This window comes from Microcaecilia unicolor, chromosome 8 (assembly GCF_901765095.1).
Source record: "Microcaecilia unicolor chromosome 8, aMicUni1.1, whole genome shotgun sequence".
NCBI lineage: Eukaryota > Metazoa > Chordata > Amphibia > Gymnophiona > Siphonopidae > Microcaecilia > Microcaecilia unicolor.
The window spans coordinates 132,197,331-132,214,566 of NC_044038.1; the positions used below are offsets into that span (position 1 = coordinate 132,197,331).

General features: G+C 44.4%; 1 protein-coding gene across 2 annotated transcripts in view; it reads right to left on the reverse strand.

Annotated features, from left to right (window-relative positions):
* The window catches only part of WWC1 (WW and C2 domain containing 1), a 439,489-nt gene that overhangs the window by 80,891 nt on the left and 341,362 nt on the right, over nucleotides 1-17,236 (reverse strand). For both annotated transcript variants that reach the window (XM_030211705.1, XM_030211704.1), the window contains exons 10-12: nucleotides 10,994-11,083; nucleotides 8,855-9,387; nucleotides 5,592-5,700 (exon numbers count right to left, since the gene is read on the reverse strand). In XM_030211705.1, the coding sequence (XP_030067565.1) occupies nucleotides 5,592-5,700; nucleotides 8,855-9,387; nucleotides 10,994-11,083 (732 nt within the window). The remainder of the gene's footprint in view (nucleotides 1-5,591; nucleotides 5,701-8,854; nucleotides 9,388-10,993; nucleotides 11,084-17,236) is intronic.

The following is a 17,236-nucleotide window of genomic DNA, read 5'->3' on the forward strand; positions in this document are numbered from 1 at the left end:
CAAGGTACTTGTACAGCCCTACTGGCGATTACAGATGGCAAGAGCCAAACCCCTGGATGTCACGGTTCCAGAAAAAGAGAGTTTCCTTCAAAACTGGGGACATTATGCGATTCTATAAACAGGGCACTAACCTGTACACGTCCATTGCACCCATGAAGGTTTAGAATACTAGCACTTACACATGCACGTGTGCACATACCCACATCAGTGCTGGCAGGGCACGCATGCACTATTCTGCAAACAGTTGCCTAACTTACATAGCACATGTTTGCAAGGGGGGCTACAAAGGGGAGGAGCCTGTGGTGCTCCCACTTATATATGTAACTTACAGACTGCTGTACATTACACGTGTCCCTGCTCTCACTTAAACTACTTCTAGGGCTGGTGTAATTGCAGGTACCTAAATGTTAGGTATGTAGACACTGGGTTATGCTAATATTATATTATGGAACTCAAACACTCAGATTCTCATATAGTCTACCCACTGTTCCCCAAAGCTGAGTGGGAGCTCTCCACCTACAGTTCTGCCAGTGAGGGGTGCTGTTTCATAATCATGATTTTAAATGTGAGGGGCAAGCTGAACTCCAGGGAACCTGCCTGTCTCCAGCTATTGAAAACACAATATTGAAGCACGACCACCCACTGGCAGCACTGTGTGTATACTTTTCTGAGTTGATTTTCAGAAGGGAAAAACTTTCCCTTTGAAAATCTGTGTAACATCTGCAATTGAAAGCTACCCATAGGCTTTGCAGGTACATGCAGGGTTTGAAACGTGGCCCTGGAGTCACTCAGGGGAGGTTTATAAAGAGGCTGAGGAGGGAAGGAAGTACTAGAGAGCTGTGATTGAAGCCTCATAGTCAACTGCAGTGTGGGACGGGCAGGGTTGACATATTGGCTGTAATTCTCTCTCTGATTGCCTAAAGCTAGGCCTCAGGATGATATGCACTAAGTATGAATTCTATAGTGGTAGCTGTGGCGCAACTGCCACTATAGAATACTAGAGCTGGTCTGCATTTATGTGCCTAACTGTAATCGTGAGCACTGCTTCCTCTAAGCTGAGTGGAGTCCTCCAACAGTATTGCTGCCACCAATGGGTGATGCTTCAATATTGTGTTTTCAATTACTAGAGACAAGCAAGTTCCCTGGGTCCTGCAGAGCTTGCCAGGCTGTTCCTCGCTATTGAAAATGTGATAGTGAAACAGCACCGCCTACTGGCAGGACTGTATGTGGAGGACTCCCACTCAGCTTAGAGGGAACAGTGGTCATCAGCAGTTATGTTAGCTCAATGACTGGCATGAATGCTCGCGCCTAAGCACCTAACTGTATGCAGTTAGGCACATACATGCTAGTATTGTATAACCCATGCATGTAACTGCCTGACAACCCCCCACCCCCTCCCACAATTCACTCATGCCCCTCCCAGGTCCATACCCCCTTGAAGTTGCACACCCTGAAATTTCAGAGCACAACTTACAGAATATCAACGTGGGGCAGTTATGCACATAACTGCTAATTGTTGCCTATTAAGGCCAATTATAGCCCATTGCTCGTTAACACCAATTACTGTCTCATTAAATTAAATCACGTGCACAACTGAGCTTGTTCTATAACTTGCATGTGCATATTTGCATGCTGGTCACAATTTTGGGTGTGAAATTTTATAGAATTAGTGGGATTGTGGGGGCGGTGGACAAATTTTAAACAGCCAGCTGACCTTCAAGCTGATTTTCAAAGGGAAGCACTAAGTGGAGTTGGCAGGGAAAGCAGATACTTCGTAGCTATGCTCTTTATTCTTCCCTTGAAGCATGTTAAGGTACATGTAAAGATTTCAAAATGAAATCCTTGCATGTATTTTTCCTCCCTCGCCCTAACCTTGGCTCTGTTACTTACTCCGAAGGGGGAAACAATTTTCAAGTCACTTTATTCCTGCATAAAATTGTGAGAATGCAATGCTATGCTATTGGAGTCTTATTTCCTACAAAATCCCTAAAATCTAGGTTCAGAGTGGGTTACAATTAGACACCAAAATACATTAAAGGAGATTTACAGCAGTACATAACTACAGGATACCTAACTAAAACTACTCTCAAAGAGCCATGTTTTCAAACTCTTGCTAAAAATACTATATGATTGACTTTGACGAACATACAGGGGTAATCAATTCTATAATTCAACTGCAGAATAACAGTACAACTCTGAAAGAATTATCTTATATTTAATACCCTTAACTGATGGAAATACAGCATCAGACACTCCTGATTACGGGTTCTAGATTGGTTACCCAAACAAACTAATCAAAGAGCTAACATTCTCGGGAATATCACCACATAATATTCCAAAAACCAAGCAGCAGATTTTAAATTAACCCGCGCGTTTACTGGAAACCAATGCAGTTCTCTAAACAAAGGGGTCACATGGTCATCTTGATTTATGATACATCAATCTTGCTGCCGAATTTTGAATTAGACTTAACTTCATCATGAACTTCGATAATAACCCAGTATACAAAGCATTGCAATAATCCAGCATTGTCAGAATTGCAGACTGAACCAACACCCTAAAGTGTTCTGAGTAAAACGTTTTACAAATAAGCTGTAACTGTTTCAGTTTGAAGAAAGATTTTTTAACAGCCAAATTAACCTGAGGTTCAAAACTTAATGATGAATCTAAAAGAACACCCAGTACTCTAGAAACAGTGTCAATCTTAAAAGTAGTACTATTGGCCAACCGACTAGAGTCTGGAATAATATCCTTCCTCAAACCAAACCACAGAAACTTCATCTTATCCATGTTTAATTTTAGTCTGCAGCTCATTGACCAACACTGAATTTGTTCATTGACCACCAATACCCTCATAATAAACTTACTTCCAAATAAAATTATTACTTTATTATCAGAGGAGGTACTAAATATTGAGGACCATTCTAGAGTGTTGGGAATAATATTGGATTCAACTTTATCTTTTGAGAAACAGATTAATACTCTCAGTAGGTGGTTTTATTTTAAGCTTCGACAGCTTTGGGCAATAAGTTCTTCATTAATGAAAGAAGATTTTAGATCGGTTGCTCAGGCCTGCCTTGCTACCACAGTTGGATTACTGTAATACACTCTACTCTAGTATCTCAGTAAAGCAGTTAAAATGGTTGCAGCTGATGCAAAACATGGCTATTAGGTAGATTTGTGACCTCAGATATTTTGATAATGTATCTTTGATTTACCGAGACTTTCACTGGCTTAAGATAAATAAGCGTATTGAATTTAAGATTTCAATTTTTGATCTTGAGGAGTAGAAAGCTCTGGTAGCCGTGTTAGTCCACTTTTAAAGGTAATCAATAGAAATAAAAGAAAAGAAAATAAGATGATACCTTTTTATTGGACTAACTTAATACATTTTTTTGCTTTCGAAGGTAACCATTCTTCATCAGTTCAGAAATAAAAAAAATTTTGGACCGAATTCTGAAAGAGTAACTGAATAATTGTGTGGAAAGGCGTCGGGTATTTTGAGAACTTTGAAACTGGGTTTGCCTTTGAAAAACTTTCGGTTTAAATCTATTCTCGAAGTCTCTAGACTATGGAATAAACTTCCTTTAGATCTGAGATTTGCATTTTCTTTTTCCTCTTTTAGGAAACAGTTAAAGACATATTTGTTCGACTAAAATGTTTAACTTAGCTTTTTTTAAAATAAGTTTTTGTTTTTAATGATTGTGCTGTTTTGATATTTGTTATTCTCCAGTAATAAGGATTACTGGCGTTTCTTTTTAATATGTAAACCGCTTTGAATCCTTCGGGAATATTAGCAGTATAGAAAATTCCAATAGAATAGAATGAAATCAATAAAAATACATCATCCTCATAAGAAAAAAACCCTTTCTCCTAATAGCAGTTAAATCACGCATACTGTAGTCATATAAATATTATATAACATAGGGGAACACCACATGGAGGCACTGGTGATATTCAGTGCCAGCCCCCACACATCTAACTGGGCAAAGACATGATTGCTTTTTGTGCCGTCTTATCTGCCCAGATAGATATGCAGGGGCTGCTACTGAGTATCACTGGAGCCCACATATCTGCCAACTCAACCTCAATTTGGCCATACAGTGTCACAGTGGTCAGAGGAGATGTTTAGCAGCACTGTTCAGTTAAGGGCCACTGAAGATCCCCCCTGAGCCCCTTTGATCAGGGTTTAAGTAAGCAGGAGAGGCTCCTTTGACTATCTACCTCTACAAGTTTTGAAAGTAGTTATAAAAGGGCTTACTATAGTGCTATAACCAGGTCACTTAAACAAGGTGGAAGGCTCCTCTGACTAACAAGAATGGGAAGTCCAAGGGACCCATCTGGATCTCCAGCATGTGTGTGGTACCGATGAGCTGCTTATCAGCAGGGCCGCCAAGAGACTAAGCCGGGCCTGGGGCAAGGCCGTCCCCCCCCCCCCCGACGCCCTCACTGCACCCCTCCCCGCTGCAGTCCCCAGTCTCACCTGCCTGCCCTCAGCTCCGTCTGCCACCGGGCCCAATGCATTAAGATCGGCAGTGCCTCAGCTCCGTTTAGAAAGGCAGATCGCCTCCCTTCAGGCCCTCCCTGTGTCCCGCCCTCGCGGAAACCTGAAGTTACATCAGACGAGGGCGGGACACAGGGAGGGCCCAAAGGGAGGCGATCTGCCTTTCCAAACGGAGCTGAGGTGCTGCCGATCTTAATGCAGGGGGCTCGGTGGTGGACGGAGCCGAGGGCAGGCAGGTGAGACCGGGGACTGCAGCGCCGGCGGCCTGATCCGGGCACCTGCCCCCCCCCCCCCCCCGGAGGTCCGGGGCCTGGGAATTTTCCCCCCCTGCCCCCCCTCTCGGCGGCCCTGCTTATCAGGACCTTGAGAGACTTAGCCAGGAGAGTGGAGCTCTAGAGTTAGAGCTAAGAGGCTGAAGAATGCAATCCAATTTGCAATATAACAACTTTGATATCATATCAATGGTATGTTTATTTGATGTAAATGATTGTTGGTGCTTCACAGGATTAATAAGCCTAGGTTTTGTTGGATACAGCTTTGCAGAGTACAAGGCTCATATTGAAAGGCAGTTATCCAGGTAGCAGCAAATAGTGCCACTGTATATTTCCTCTGACCACCTCAGCATCATCCAGACAGCACCGGGGAAGTCTGTGGCCGGCAATATTCAGCACTGACTCTGGATATTAGCTTCAGCCACTATGGGGGTGATTCTATAAGTGGGCACCCCCTTTTAGGTACCCTGATGCTACACAGTGGGAGTCTCTTCTGCAATGACATCTGAGCACCCAGACTCCATTATAGAATACTAATTGTAACCTGGCTTCAGCGCACCTAAAATCTAGGCTCCTGCAGTTAGACCAGCCATAGACCTGCTATAACTGAGGGCACCTGAATGCGGCAAGCTTGCATGTAGCTTCCTGTAATCTGAAAGTTGGGTGCTGTCCTTGAATATCGAGATTTTTTTCAACCCTCGGGGACCAAAGTTATGTTGACTGCTGTGGGCTCAGTATCAGGGGGATAATTTTCTTTTGTAATAAGTAAATATTCTATGGAATATGTAGCAATGCCATTTAATAGCAATGAATACCTCTGCATAGATGCCTCGTACACGCCGCTGTCACCTGCCACAGATTCATCTGACACTGCAGCCGACACACATGTTACTTTCAGAGATGATCCTCTGAGGCTGTTCAGACCTGGTAGAAGAAAGGGAAATAAAGGGAAGGAAGGTGAAATTTTCCATAAAAAAAGGAAATTCTAAAGTTACAGGGAGGAAAGTTTAGAGGAAACATAAAAAATCTTTCGCTGAGAGTGTGGGAGATGCCTGGAACAGCCCGCCAGAACAAAAAGCACCAGCCAAAATTATGGCAGCTTTTAAACATGTGTAGAAACCACTAACTTCTGCCTGTTGAGCAGTGCTGGAACCTTCAGTTGCTCCACCAGAATAAAAGACCTTTTTAAAACCCCACAACTTCCAGAACAGGGGCTGTGCCCTCCTTCCTGACTGACAGGGTGGAAGGATGCATCCCTTGCAGGGAAAATCAGCCTATGGAGGAGGTCCTCTGTCTTTGGTTCAGATCCCCAGCCACCGCACCTTCAAGTAAGGAGACCAGGGTTTTGGCTAATGGGTCCCTGGCCCATTCTTTACCATCAGTGCAAAGGGACTAAATAATAAACAGTATCTTCAAGGAAATGCATCTTCTCACCCTACTAAAAGAAAAGTCTCTAACCCTGAAGTGCAAGGAGTGGGAACCAGACTCAGAACCTAGAAAGCAAAGCTGCTGGACTGTTTCAAGGGAGCACAGGTACGGGGAATCTGTCTTCCACCACTGCCTGCTGGGGAGCAAAAGAGGCGCTATAAAATCCAGCTGGCATAGAAAATCAACCCAGGTAAAGCAGCTTGCCACTAGATACCCCTCAGGGAGAAAGTTTTACATTAAGAACCGCAACTGAGAAAAGAAAATGTAGAGGGAGGATTCTGAGGAGTGTAACTGCCGCTAGTCTTAATTGCTTAAACCTACTGGCATATAATTTTTCCTAGTAAATAATTACTTTGAAGCATTGCCCCAGTTATGAACTCTACGTTAAAGTAAACTTTCACAGTTTGGAAGATATCTAACTGTGTTGACTGCTTTATTGGCTGTGAGATTAATGCTGGCAGTATAGATTAGAGTGCCAGCTGGTCTCTTAGCTCTGCTAGTTCCGGCTCTGGCCCCAAACCAGTCCAAAAATAGTACCCTGTTAAACTAGAGCTATACATGTTTGGGACATCCAAAGACCACAAAGCTAAAGGGGGGGGGGTGCTAACAGGTACAAGAAATAAGGGAGAGCTCAGTCAAGAAGACCTTAGAGGGCCCAAAATGGAAGAATACACACCAGTGAGCATACCAGCAGTACGGCAGCATCAGGTTTTAAGAAGGCTGGAGTAACCTGCACACAATGGCCATGTTACAACTAACACCAAAATGTATAGTACCTCTGGATGTTTGAATAACAGCTTCACTAGTAATTGTGGCTGTTTGGATTACTATAAAGCTTGATGGTTAAGATATGAGAGGGGACTTGGGTATTTGATTAAATTAGGCCTGGGGTCTTCTAAGAACCAAAGAGGAAAACAACAAGGCTTAGAGTGACCTATCAATGAAGAAGGTAGAGTTCAGCACTGTAACAGCATTTAAACATGCTTGGGACAGATAGTTATTTTGTGAAAATGTATATCCTGCCATTCTAAGAAAAAGCTCCTCCTTTCAGCTGAATAGAGTAAGTCAAGACAATAACATAAAACCTGAAACAAACAACTAAACAATGTAACATAAAGGACAGTGGTAGGAACATGGCTGAAAAGTTGACCAGAAGACATAGTGCAGTGAGCTGGTGTTTTAAGCATGAGAATGTGCACACTCACATACCCAAAGTAATGGGAGACCAGAAAGGAAAAGAAGTGGACGAATTGGAGACCACCCCTTGAAGTCTTGGCAGCCATTTTGAAGAAGCGGCAGCAAGCAGGTCATCAGCAGTGGGCAGGAAAGAGTGGGGTTCTTTCCTGCCTTGAAGAGGCCACTAGACTTTAGCCAAGTTAAGGTATGTTCGGGAAGGGCAACTTGACTCAGGGCAGGAGGAGAGGGGAGGTGGATGGATGGATGGATGGAATCATGTGGAGGGAGGGGACTGTAAAATGGTGGATTGAGTGTGGGTGCAGGGAAGGGGGACTGGAAAAAAGTTTGATGAGGGGGACAAACATGTGGGGAAGGGAAAAGGGGGAAATACAGCAAGGGGATAGAGAAGAGAGGGGGATATGCTGCTCATAGATGTTTGTTTTGGAAATGTACATCTTTTCTAACTTTGTATTTAGCAGAGTACAGAAGAAAACCCATTTCTGTTACTTTTACCAGTATTTTCATGCTTACAGAATCTGGCTTTTTTGGAGGGGTCAAGGTGACCGGCATGGAGCGGTGGGGGTAGAATTTTATTTTTTGTGTCCTCTTTTTTGTCTCCACAAATATGGTAACCCCAGTCCTGTATTTAAAGCCTTGCATTGCATTGATTCTCACTACAGCAGCAGCCAAGGGTGGAAGGTAGACGACCTGGTAGGGTCACTGTGTCAGCGTAATCTATGGGAGGGGGAATATCATTCCTTATTTTATCGCTTTCAATATGGAAACAATTTATAGTTAAGGGAATAATTTATGGTCAAAAAAACTAATGGGTCCTTTTACTAAGGTGCGCTGAAAAATGGCCTGTGGTAGTGTAGATGTGTGTTTTGGGCGCGCGCAGAATTATTTTTCAGTGCACCTACAAAAAATGCCTTTTTAAAATTTTTGCCGAAAATGGACGTGCAGCAAAATGAAAATTGCTGTGCGCCCATTTTGGGTCTGAAACCTTACGCAAGCCATTGACCTAGCGGTAAAGTCTCACGTGGTAACCGGGCAGTAATGGTCTACAAGCGTCAAATGCCACTTGACGCGTGTAGCTGCCGCGCGCCAGAAAATAAAAATTTTTCGGGTGCATGCAGCAGACGCGCACCAAAATTGAAATTACCACAAGGGCCACATGGTAACTTGGCGGTAACTCCAATTTGGCGCGTGTTGGGAGGACTTAGGTGCCTACACGGCTTAGTAAAAGGGCCCACCCAAGACAAAAATTGATGACGTTCTATTCTATTTAGTGTAAAGCTGAGGAACCACATGAGACTTGAGCTTTACTGAGCTTTTCTCCTTTATATCAATAGTTTTTGAAGTGTGTCTCCTTCAGATATAACTCAGTACGTACATTAACCAATAAGAGCATCAGTTTACCTAGCAAATTTAAAAGCCCATATTAATCACAATACTACAAAGAGGAGTTTCATACCTTGGCCTAGAATTTTATCCTCAACTTCTGTCCCTTCCAGCCTGAAGCCCTCTGTTCCAGCGTTCAATCTAAGGTCACCAAGACTCAAGTTCAATTCGCTGTCGTCAAAGTCCATATGGCTTAGGAAGGCATCTCCAGTCAAAAGGGGGTCAATCACAAGCGGGGAACAGGGTGGAGAAGGGGACGATAATGAAGACCTCGGAGACAGGGATGTCAACGACTTTGGAGTACCAGATAAAGACCTCAGAAGCAGAATCCGATTGGTGGCGTCCGTTCTCTGAAGTTTTGCCACCTCGTTCTCATGAATGGTGGTTATGTAGCCAGAAGGCCGGAAGCCTATGGCTCCCTCCTGCAGTAAGAAGTCCATTTTGTTCTGGTACTCTGAGTCCAACTGTTCCAACTGTTCATAATAGAGATCTGTAAAACTGGCAGAAGTGGAGGAATCTTGACTGGATGTTGCGAGTGAACCTCTGCTAGAAGTTAAGGACCCAGGACTGCTACCCGAAGACAGAGAGAGCATACTGGAGGAGATACTGTGGAAATTAAAAATAGGACATCAAGGTTTGTATCTGACCTGTGCAATGGTGATCCAGCAAACAAATCAGACCCACTGCTTGAAGGTACAGTACAGCACAGAATTCAAGTCTAAAGCAGCACATGTTTTTCTAATGCATGAACGTCACACAACGAATAGTACTGCACAGCAGTTGGAACATAAGGACAGAGCTGGGCGGACTTCTATGGTCTATGTCCCAGAAACACCAAAGAAAGACCATGATCAAGTATATAATATCACATTCATTGTTGATTTAAATCTTTAAATGATAATGAATATGACTGTTGGGCAGACTGGATGGACCATTCAGGTTTTTATCTGCCATCACTTACTATGTTACTATGTAAGTACTAGGAATGTGTGTTTGTTTAGAATTTTGTTTCATTTTTTCCCAAAATGTTGTGATTTTCCTGCGTTGTGAATAGTGCGCAGTTTTTCTGAAAGAGAGCTCGCTACTAATGATAAACCCAAACAAACTGAAAATTCCCTTAAGTGACACAGGAAACTACACAAAATGAAAAGTGTTGGGCTGTAGGCCCCTAGATTGTGAAATAAGGTACTCCGCAGGTGAGAAGTGATGCAGAGTGTAAACGTTTCCACAGAAATCACTGGGCAGCTTACAATGATTGACTGTGTAAATCTCCAGCTCAGTAGCAGTCCATTCAGAAGTAGGCAACAATTAGTCTTGAACTGCATAAGCATTATGAGTTGTGCTATGATACTGCCATGGCTGAAGTGGCACACAGTTTGTCATCTGGAATCAGTAAATAGAAGCTGTAATGTCGCATTATTGCTAGAGTATTTTTCAGACCATTTTATATAAATGTGCTATTGATTCTTATTGGGCTATGATGTAACTATTTATAGTATAAATATCAAGGTTAATTACTCACCTATGCTGATATTTCTGGTTAAGTTGGCTAGCATCCAGTGTTTGGGAAGTTTGTATTCAATCTTGGTTGTTGCCAACGTAACCAGTGGCATTTAATCAGACACCCCCTCATTCTATAACAAAGGTACCCAAATCTGTACTGAGGAAAACCCCAGTCAGTCAGGTTTGGTCTACCTCTAATCCTGTAGTCCAGTGGGGGACGTTGGGGGCAGGAGCACAGCCCCCTTATTCCTGCCCCCATCATGGCAGCCATTTTGGCAGGCAGCCACCAGGGCTGTCAATTAATACATCCAGTAAAATTTCTGACTTTTTCTCTGACCTTTCGAATGGGTGGCAATTTCCAAAACTCCACCAAGGTCACCTTTGCAGCTGCAGAGTTCAAAAGCAGCAGTTTATCATGTGCCCCTTGTACCCCTCTATCCCTTTGTTCAGTAATGCTACCTCTAAGTCTAACAATAGTGGGTCTAAAAACAAAGCTGGATATTAAATAGTATGATGTACAATTCTGTTTTTTTTGTAGGATCATTCAGGTAGGGATGATAAACTCTCAGGAGCAGGATGCCTAGGGGTGTGAAGAAGAACTGAAGGGGGGGAGGGGTTCAAGGTTCAAGGCAGTTAATACCCTTGAACCAGCCCTGCCAGAAACCATTAAAGGCAGAAATTACAAATCTAGTGTGTGAAAGATCCTCACCTCTTCAGCTGCGTGTGTAAGGTGGCCAGTAACCGTGTTGCCTCTTCCAGCTCTCGTACCAGCTGGGCTCGTTTACTATTCAACTTCAATCTAGGGAAAGCAACAGAATACAATCATCAATAAAATTAACCGTAAAATTACGCAGCACAACAGTATAAAACCAAAGCATCATACAGTAACAACAATCACAACACAACCAGTTAAATTTTGCCATTAACCATTCCAGCTACACTTCATGTGATGTTTTTCTGCAGGCATTTCTAATCACGATCATTTTTTTTCCCCAGCGAACCCAATTTTCAGTCTCGATCCAGCTACCTCTAGAGGACAATTTTCATACAGATTACCCAGCTAGACCTCCTTGGCTGAAAATTGCTCCCTTCACAGTGCCAGAAAGTACATGTGGAGGGGCATAATCAAAAGGGGCGCCCAAGTTTTCCTGAGGACGTCCTCACAGGACATCCCGGCGAAGGGGCAGGAAAACCCATATTATCCAAACAAGATGGACGTCCATCTTTCGTTTCGATAATACGGTCGGGGATGCCCAAATCGCGAAATTTAGGTCGACCTTAGAGATGGTCGTCCTTAGAGATGGTCATCCCCGATTTTCGGCCTTAATGGAAACCGAGGAGGGCCATCTCAGAAACAACCAAATCCAAGCCATTTGGTCGCGGGAGGAGCCAGCATTCATAGTGCACTGGTCCCCCTGACATGCCAGGACACCAACCGGGCACCCTAGTGGGCACTGCAGTGGACTTCACAAATTGCTCCCAAGTGCACAGTTCCCTTACCTTGTGTGCTGTGCCCCCCAAAACCCACTCCCCACAACTGTACACCACTACCATAGCCCTTACGGGTGAATGGGGGCACCTACATGTGGGTACAGTGGGTTTCTGGTGGGTTTTGAAGGGCTCACATTTACTACCACAAATGTAACAGGTAGGGGGTGGGATAGTACTGGGTCCGCCTGCACCCACTAAAACTGCTCCAGGGACCTGCATACTGCTGTCATGGAGCTTGGTATGACATTTTAGGCTGGCATAGAGGCTGGCAAAAAATATTTAAAACGTTTTTTTTTTAGGGTGGGAGGGGGTTTTTGGGCACCTTTTTTAGGCTTGGTTGTAAAAACAAAATGGACCAAGTAAAATCGCCCAAGTGCTCGTCAGGGATGCCCTTCTTTTTCAATTATCGGTTGAGGATGCCCATGTGTTAGGCACGCCCCAGTCCCGCCTTTATACGCTTCCGACATGTCCCCGGGAACTTTGGTTGTCCCCGCGACGGAAAACAGTTGAGGACGCCCAAAATCGGCTTTCGATTAAGCCGATTTGGGTGACCCTGGGAGAAGGATGCCCATCTCCCGATTTGTGTCGAAAAATGGGCACCCTTCTCTTTCGAAAATAAGCCTAATGGAGACTTATTTTCAAAGCACTTAGACTTATAAAGTTACATGGAGGGGCATTTTCGATATGATATCTAAGTCGGACTTTGGATGTTTTGCGCTAAACGTCCAGAAACCGAATAGCAAATATAGCCATTTTCAAAACAGCAAAATGTCTATCTTTCTTTTCCGAAAATGGCCACAAGCAAGATGTTTCTGTGCTCTGTGTGTTTTTCTTTTTGGTCCATTTAAAAAAAAAAAAAAAAAGTCCAAGTGAAAAATGCACAAAATCAAGCCATTGGGATGTAGGAGGAACCAGTATTCTTAGGAGACTGGCCACACAGACATCCCAGGAGAGCAATGGGGCACCCTAGGGGGCACTGATGTGATCTTCATATAAAAGCTCCCAGGTACACATCTCACCATTGCTCCCTTATCTCCTCTGCTGAGCCCTCCAAAACTCACTACCCCAACTGTACACCACTACAATAGCTCTTATGGGTACAGTAGGTTTCTGGTAAGTGTGGGAGGGCTCACACTTTCCACCACAACTGTAACAGATAGAGTGGGATATGGGTCTGAGTCCTCCTCTCTACAGTCCACTGCACCCACCACTACACTACTCCGGGGACCTACTTGCTGCTCTAATAGAACTGGATATAACATCTGAAGCTGTCATAGAAGCTGCTATGTACTGTTTTTATTCACATCTTTAGGGGTGGGTGGTGGGGGGGTGGGAGGTGGTCAATGACCACTGGGGGAGTAAGACAGGGGGTCATCCCTGATTCCTTCCAGTGGTCATCTGGTCATTTAGGGCCACGCTGAAGTTGTGGCCCGACATTTTTGTTTTGTTCCATTATGGCTGTAAAATGCCCAAGTGTTAGGAATGCCCTAAGCCCGCCCCTGACATGCCCCCTTATGATTTGGATGTACTGTAGACAAATTGCATAGAGAAGCAGTGGAGATAGGAAAAGATGCCAACATTGCAAGAGGGCACAGATATCGGGGGTTCAGCTCCTAATGAAGCTAAAGCGAAACAGGAGCTCGCTGTAGAGTGAACCCGTTAAGTGCTAACGCTAATATAAGAGAAGAGTATATTTGAAAAGTTCATCTAGAATTAGCACTGATGAGAATTTTTTTTACTGACTCTTGAGGATGCCCGCCAGTAGCCGCACTAGAATTCAGTTAACCAGTGGCAGAGCGGAGCGATACTTTTCACTAATGGAATGAAATAGTACCGGGTATCTGAAGTCATTTTCCTCTCAGAAAAGTGACTGTGAGAAACATTTACAGTTTGCTAGTAGTATGGTCGAGATAGATAAACTTCTGCAAAATAGGTTACGAAAATACTGATTTGGGCATTTTTAGAAGAAATTGGTCCAAATGCTGCTTAATGACATTTTTTGTACATTTTTCTCTTTTGAAAATGAGCCCCATAGCAATGTATGGAACTTTGTAAGTCTAAAAGTCTAAGTGCTTTTTTTTTTTGTTACATTTGTACCCTGCACTTTCCCACTCATGGCAGGCTCTATGCGGCAGACAATGGAGGGTTAAGTGACTTGCCCAGAGTCACAAGGAGCTGCCTGTGCCAGGAATTGAACTCAGTTCCTCAGTTCCCCAGGACCAAAGTCCACCACCCTAACCACTAGGCCACTCCTCCACTCTTTGAAAATAAGCCCCATAGGCTATTACAATACTACACTTCTAGCTGAATTATAAAGAGACATTTTAAGTCTGGGAAGGAAACATCACAGGTAGATTTGATTTTCACAGCTGGGTGTGCACTTTTACCCCTGACTGGCTGCCTGCAGATATGACGGGTGTTAATGTGTGTGGGCATTTTTTCATGTGCCTACCTTGTGGAAAAGTTTCAGAGGAAAGCCACCATGGCCTTTTTTTAGCAATTAGCTCCTGCATTACTTTGTTCTCTCTTTTTACTCAAAGTCTAGAGAGTCCTATTGTCCAGCAGGGTCAGCCTGCCCTTTAGAATGGTTAAGTTCAGAATATTCCTATTGTACTCTGAACATGGCTAGACGCAGCCAAGATTTCTTTTTTCACCTGTGCTAAAAACTTCTTAGCTCTTCAGGTCTATTCAATTATGCTTGCACTAAAAGCTGAAATGCCTCATACTGTGATGGGACGGGAGCACTGAAATATTATCTGACCAGGAGGCAAACCGGTAACATTCTACTTATCAGTCAAAAGAGAGTGCCTCCTACAGCCAGGCAGCCTCAATGGCAGGTCTGTCCTTGGACAAAGAGGGGAGGTCACTGATTACATTAGCTCTTCTGAGAGAGAACACTCTTAGAACAGAGGTTCACAAACCTGGAAGCCCCAGAACCAGGCGGGTTTCCAGGACATCCAAAATGATTACGTATGGAATAGATCAGCATGAAATGGAGGCTATGCGGGGTCTCTGCCCCTTTAATAACCCCTCCTTCTATGCAATCCAGAAATTGCAGTGACAGTCCTGGACCAGCATCTACATATCATGCCTTTACTCAGAGACTGTGGTGTAACCATTGTGAGATGATTAGAGAATGACATGGGGATGGGGACGTGTGGTAAATCTGTGGTAATGGTAATATTTTAATGGAATTACCATGGGGATGGGAGTCAAAGCTTGCAGGGATAGAGTACAGATGGCGTTTGAGCTTGCGAGGATGCGGACAAACTTTGTCCCCGTATCATTCTCTAGTGATGATCAAAATGTTCTCTCTCAGGAGGCTAGGCTTAATCATTAGGCAAACTACGCAGTTGCCGAGGGTGGCACCTTCTAGGGATGTGGTGAGAATGAGCAACTGCATTCTAAAGCAAAACAGATCCTGACAGCCACAAAAGCTCAGAGAGCCTGTACTTTTAACTGATCAATATTTAAAAGAATGATGTCTAATTACAGATCACTGTCAGAGGGATACTACTGAGATAAGCATGATTGAATATAATTCAGTGGTTCCCAAACCTGGTCCTGGAGGCACCCCAGCCACTCAGGTTTTCCGGATATCCACAATGAATATTCATGAGAGAGATCTGCAGGCAGTGCATGCAAATCTATTCCTAAATATTCATCATGGATATCCTGAAAACCTGTCTGGCTGGGGTTCTTCCAAGGCCATAAAACCTTATTGGGGGGGGGGGGGGGGAGTCCTAGGTACCTGAAAAGTAACGGAGAAGGGGGTCACACATCCAAAGATTCACCTAGGGTTACCTAATGCCTTTGCACTGACCCTGTCTCCAACTCCAGCCAGATTGAGGCACAGAAGCCAGGCTGGGGCATCACTAAACCACAAGGAATTCCTGTCACTTTATTTCTGAACTACAATGATATCAGCCTTTCTCCACTGGGAATTTGAAAATATCTGATGATGTGACACCTACTGTTGTTCAATCTGTCTCTCAGGATAGAGTTTCACATTTTTTACTCCTCCACAGTTTATACTATACTGACTTCACAGAAGGCAAGGGAAACTTAATGAGGATTATCTACCACGTAATACAAGCTGGGTTCTCACCCAAAATTTCTGTGAAAACCATGACCTATATATGTGCTAAATGTCGCCATATGACTAACGGCGGCTTGGGGACATGCACCAAATTCAAACACATTGTAAGGAAAGGAAGAGAAGCTAGTACATCCTGACATCCACTCCACATACGATGGCACAGCACTGAAAAATGAGACGAATGGACTTTCTACCCAAAGAAGGGATCTTCTGCTTCTTTTCGGGCCGGCCCAAGGCAAGATGCTGCCTAAGACGGAGCTAAGATGCTGCCTCCCCCCAGCCAAGATGCTTACCCCTCTCAGGACAAAGCTGCTGGCCACTTTCCTACCTCCAGCCTGTTCACAGAGTTTACCCCGTCATGTTCCAAACCTGGCAGTGGCAGCCATTCCCATATGCTGCCTTGCCTCTGGCACCCACCTCTTCCCTTCACTGAGGCTGCTTGAGCCTCTGACAAAACAGGAAGTTACATCGGAGATGCAGCTGCAGTAAAGGGATGAGGCAGGTGTGTTTGGGAATCGCTGCCAGGTTTGGAATGTGATGAGGTAAAATGCCGCGAAGGGGGCGATGCCGCTCCTGAAGAGTGCCACCTGAGGCCCCCGCCTCAGGTGGCTTAATGGTTGGGCCACCGCTGGAGACGAGACTGGGAGATACAAAGTCATCCAAATTTGGGTTTGGAGCAAACAAATTAGTTAAAAAGCTGTTAAAAATGCTGTTAATTGGCATTAATTAAGACTTACACATGCATCTGCCTGTATGCTATTCTATAACACTGTGTGCCTAAGTTGTCTTGTGAGCAACTCAAAAGGGGGTGTGGCCACAGGAGGGGCATGGGCGGGTTAGGGGCATTCCAAAAACATGGGCACAGTGTTATAGAATACTAGGGTTATGCGTCCAACTTGCATGCCAGGATTTACACCAGGCGTAAGTTCTCGTGCTGAGCATTATCCTGTAAGGGCACAGCCTGGAGCGCCTTTTATATTACACCACTTAGCGTGGATTTTTCCCAGCACCTAAATTTGAGTGCCATTTACTGAATCTGGCCATTAAAGCCTCTGGGTGGCAGCACTGGACAACTGTTGAAACCTGTTAATATTAGCTCCACAGAAGGCAAAATCAGAAAACCAGTTTTAAGGGAGAGAGAAGAGAGCTTATGTGCGCAAAACAAAACCTTCCTAAACTTCTCCTGAGGACTCCATAGAAGTGGTGTAGCTAGGTGGGTCACCAGCAGGGCTGCCGAGAGGGGGGGCAGGGGGGACAAAATTCCTCGGGCCTCCAAGGGGGGCCCGGCATCGCAGTCCCACCCCTCCTCCGTCATCAATAGTCTGCCACTGGGCCGGGCCCCCTGCATTGAAATCACAGCGC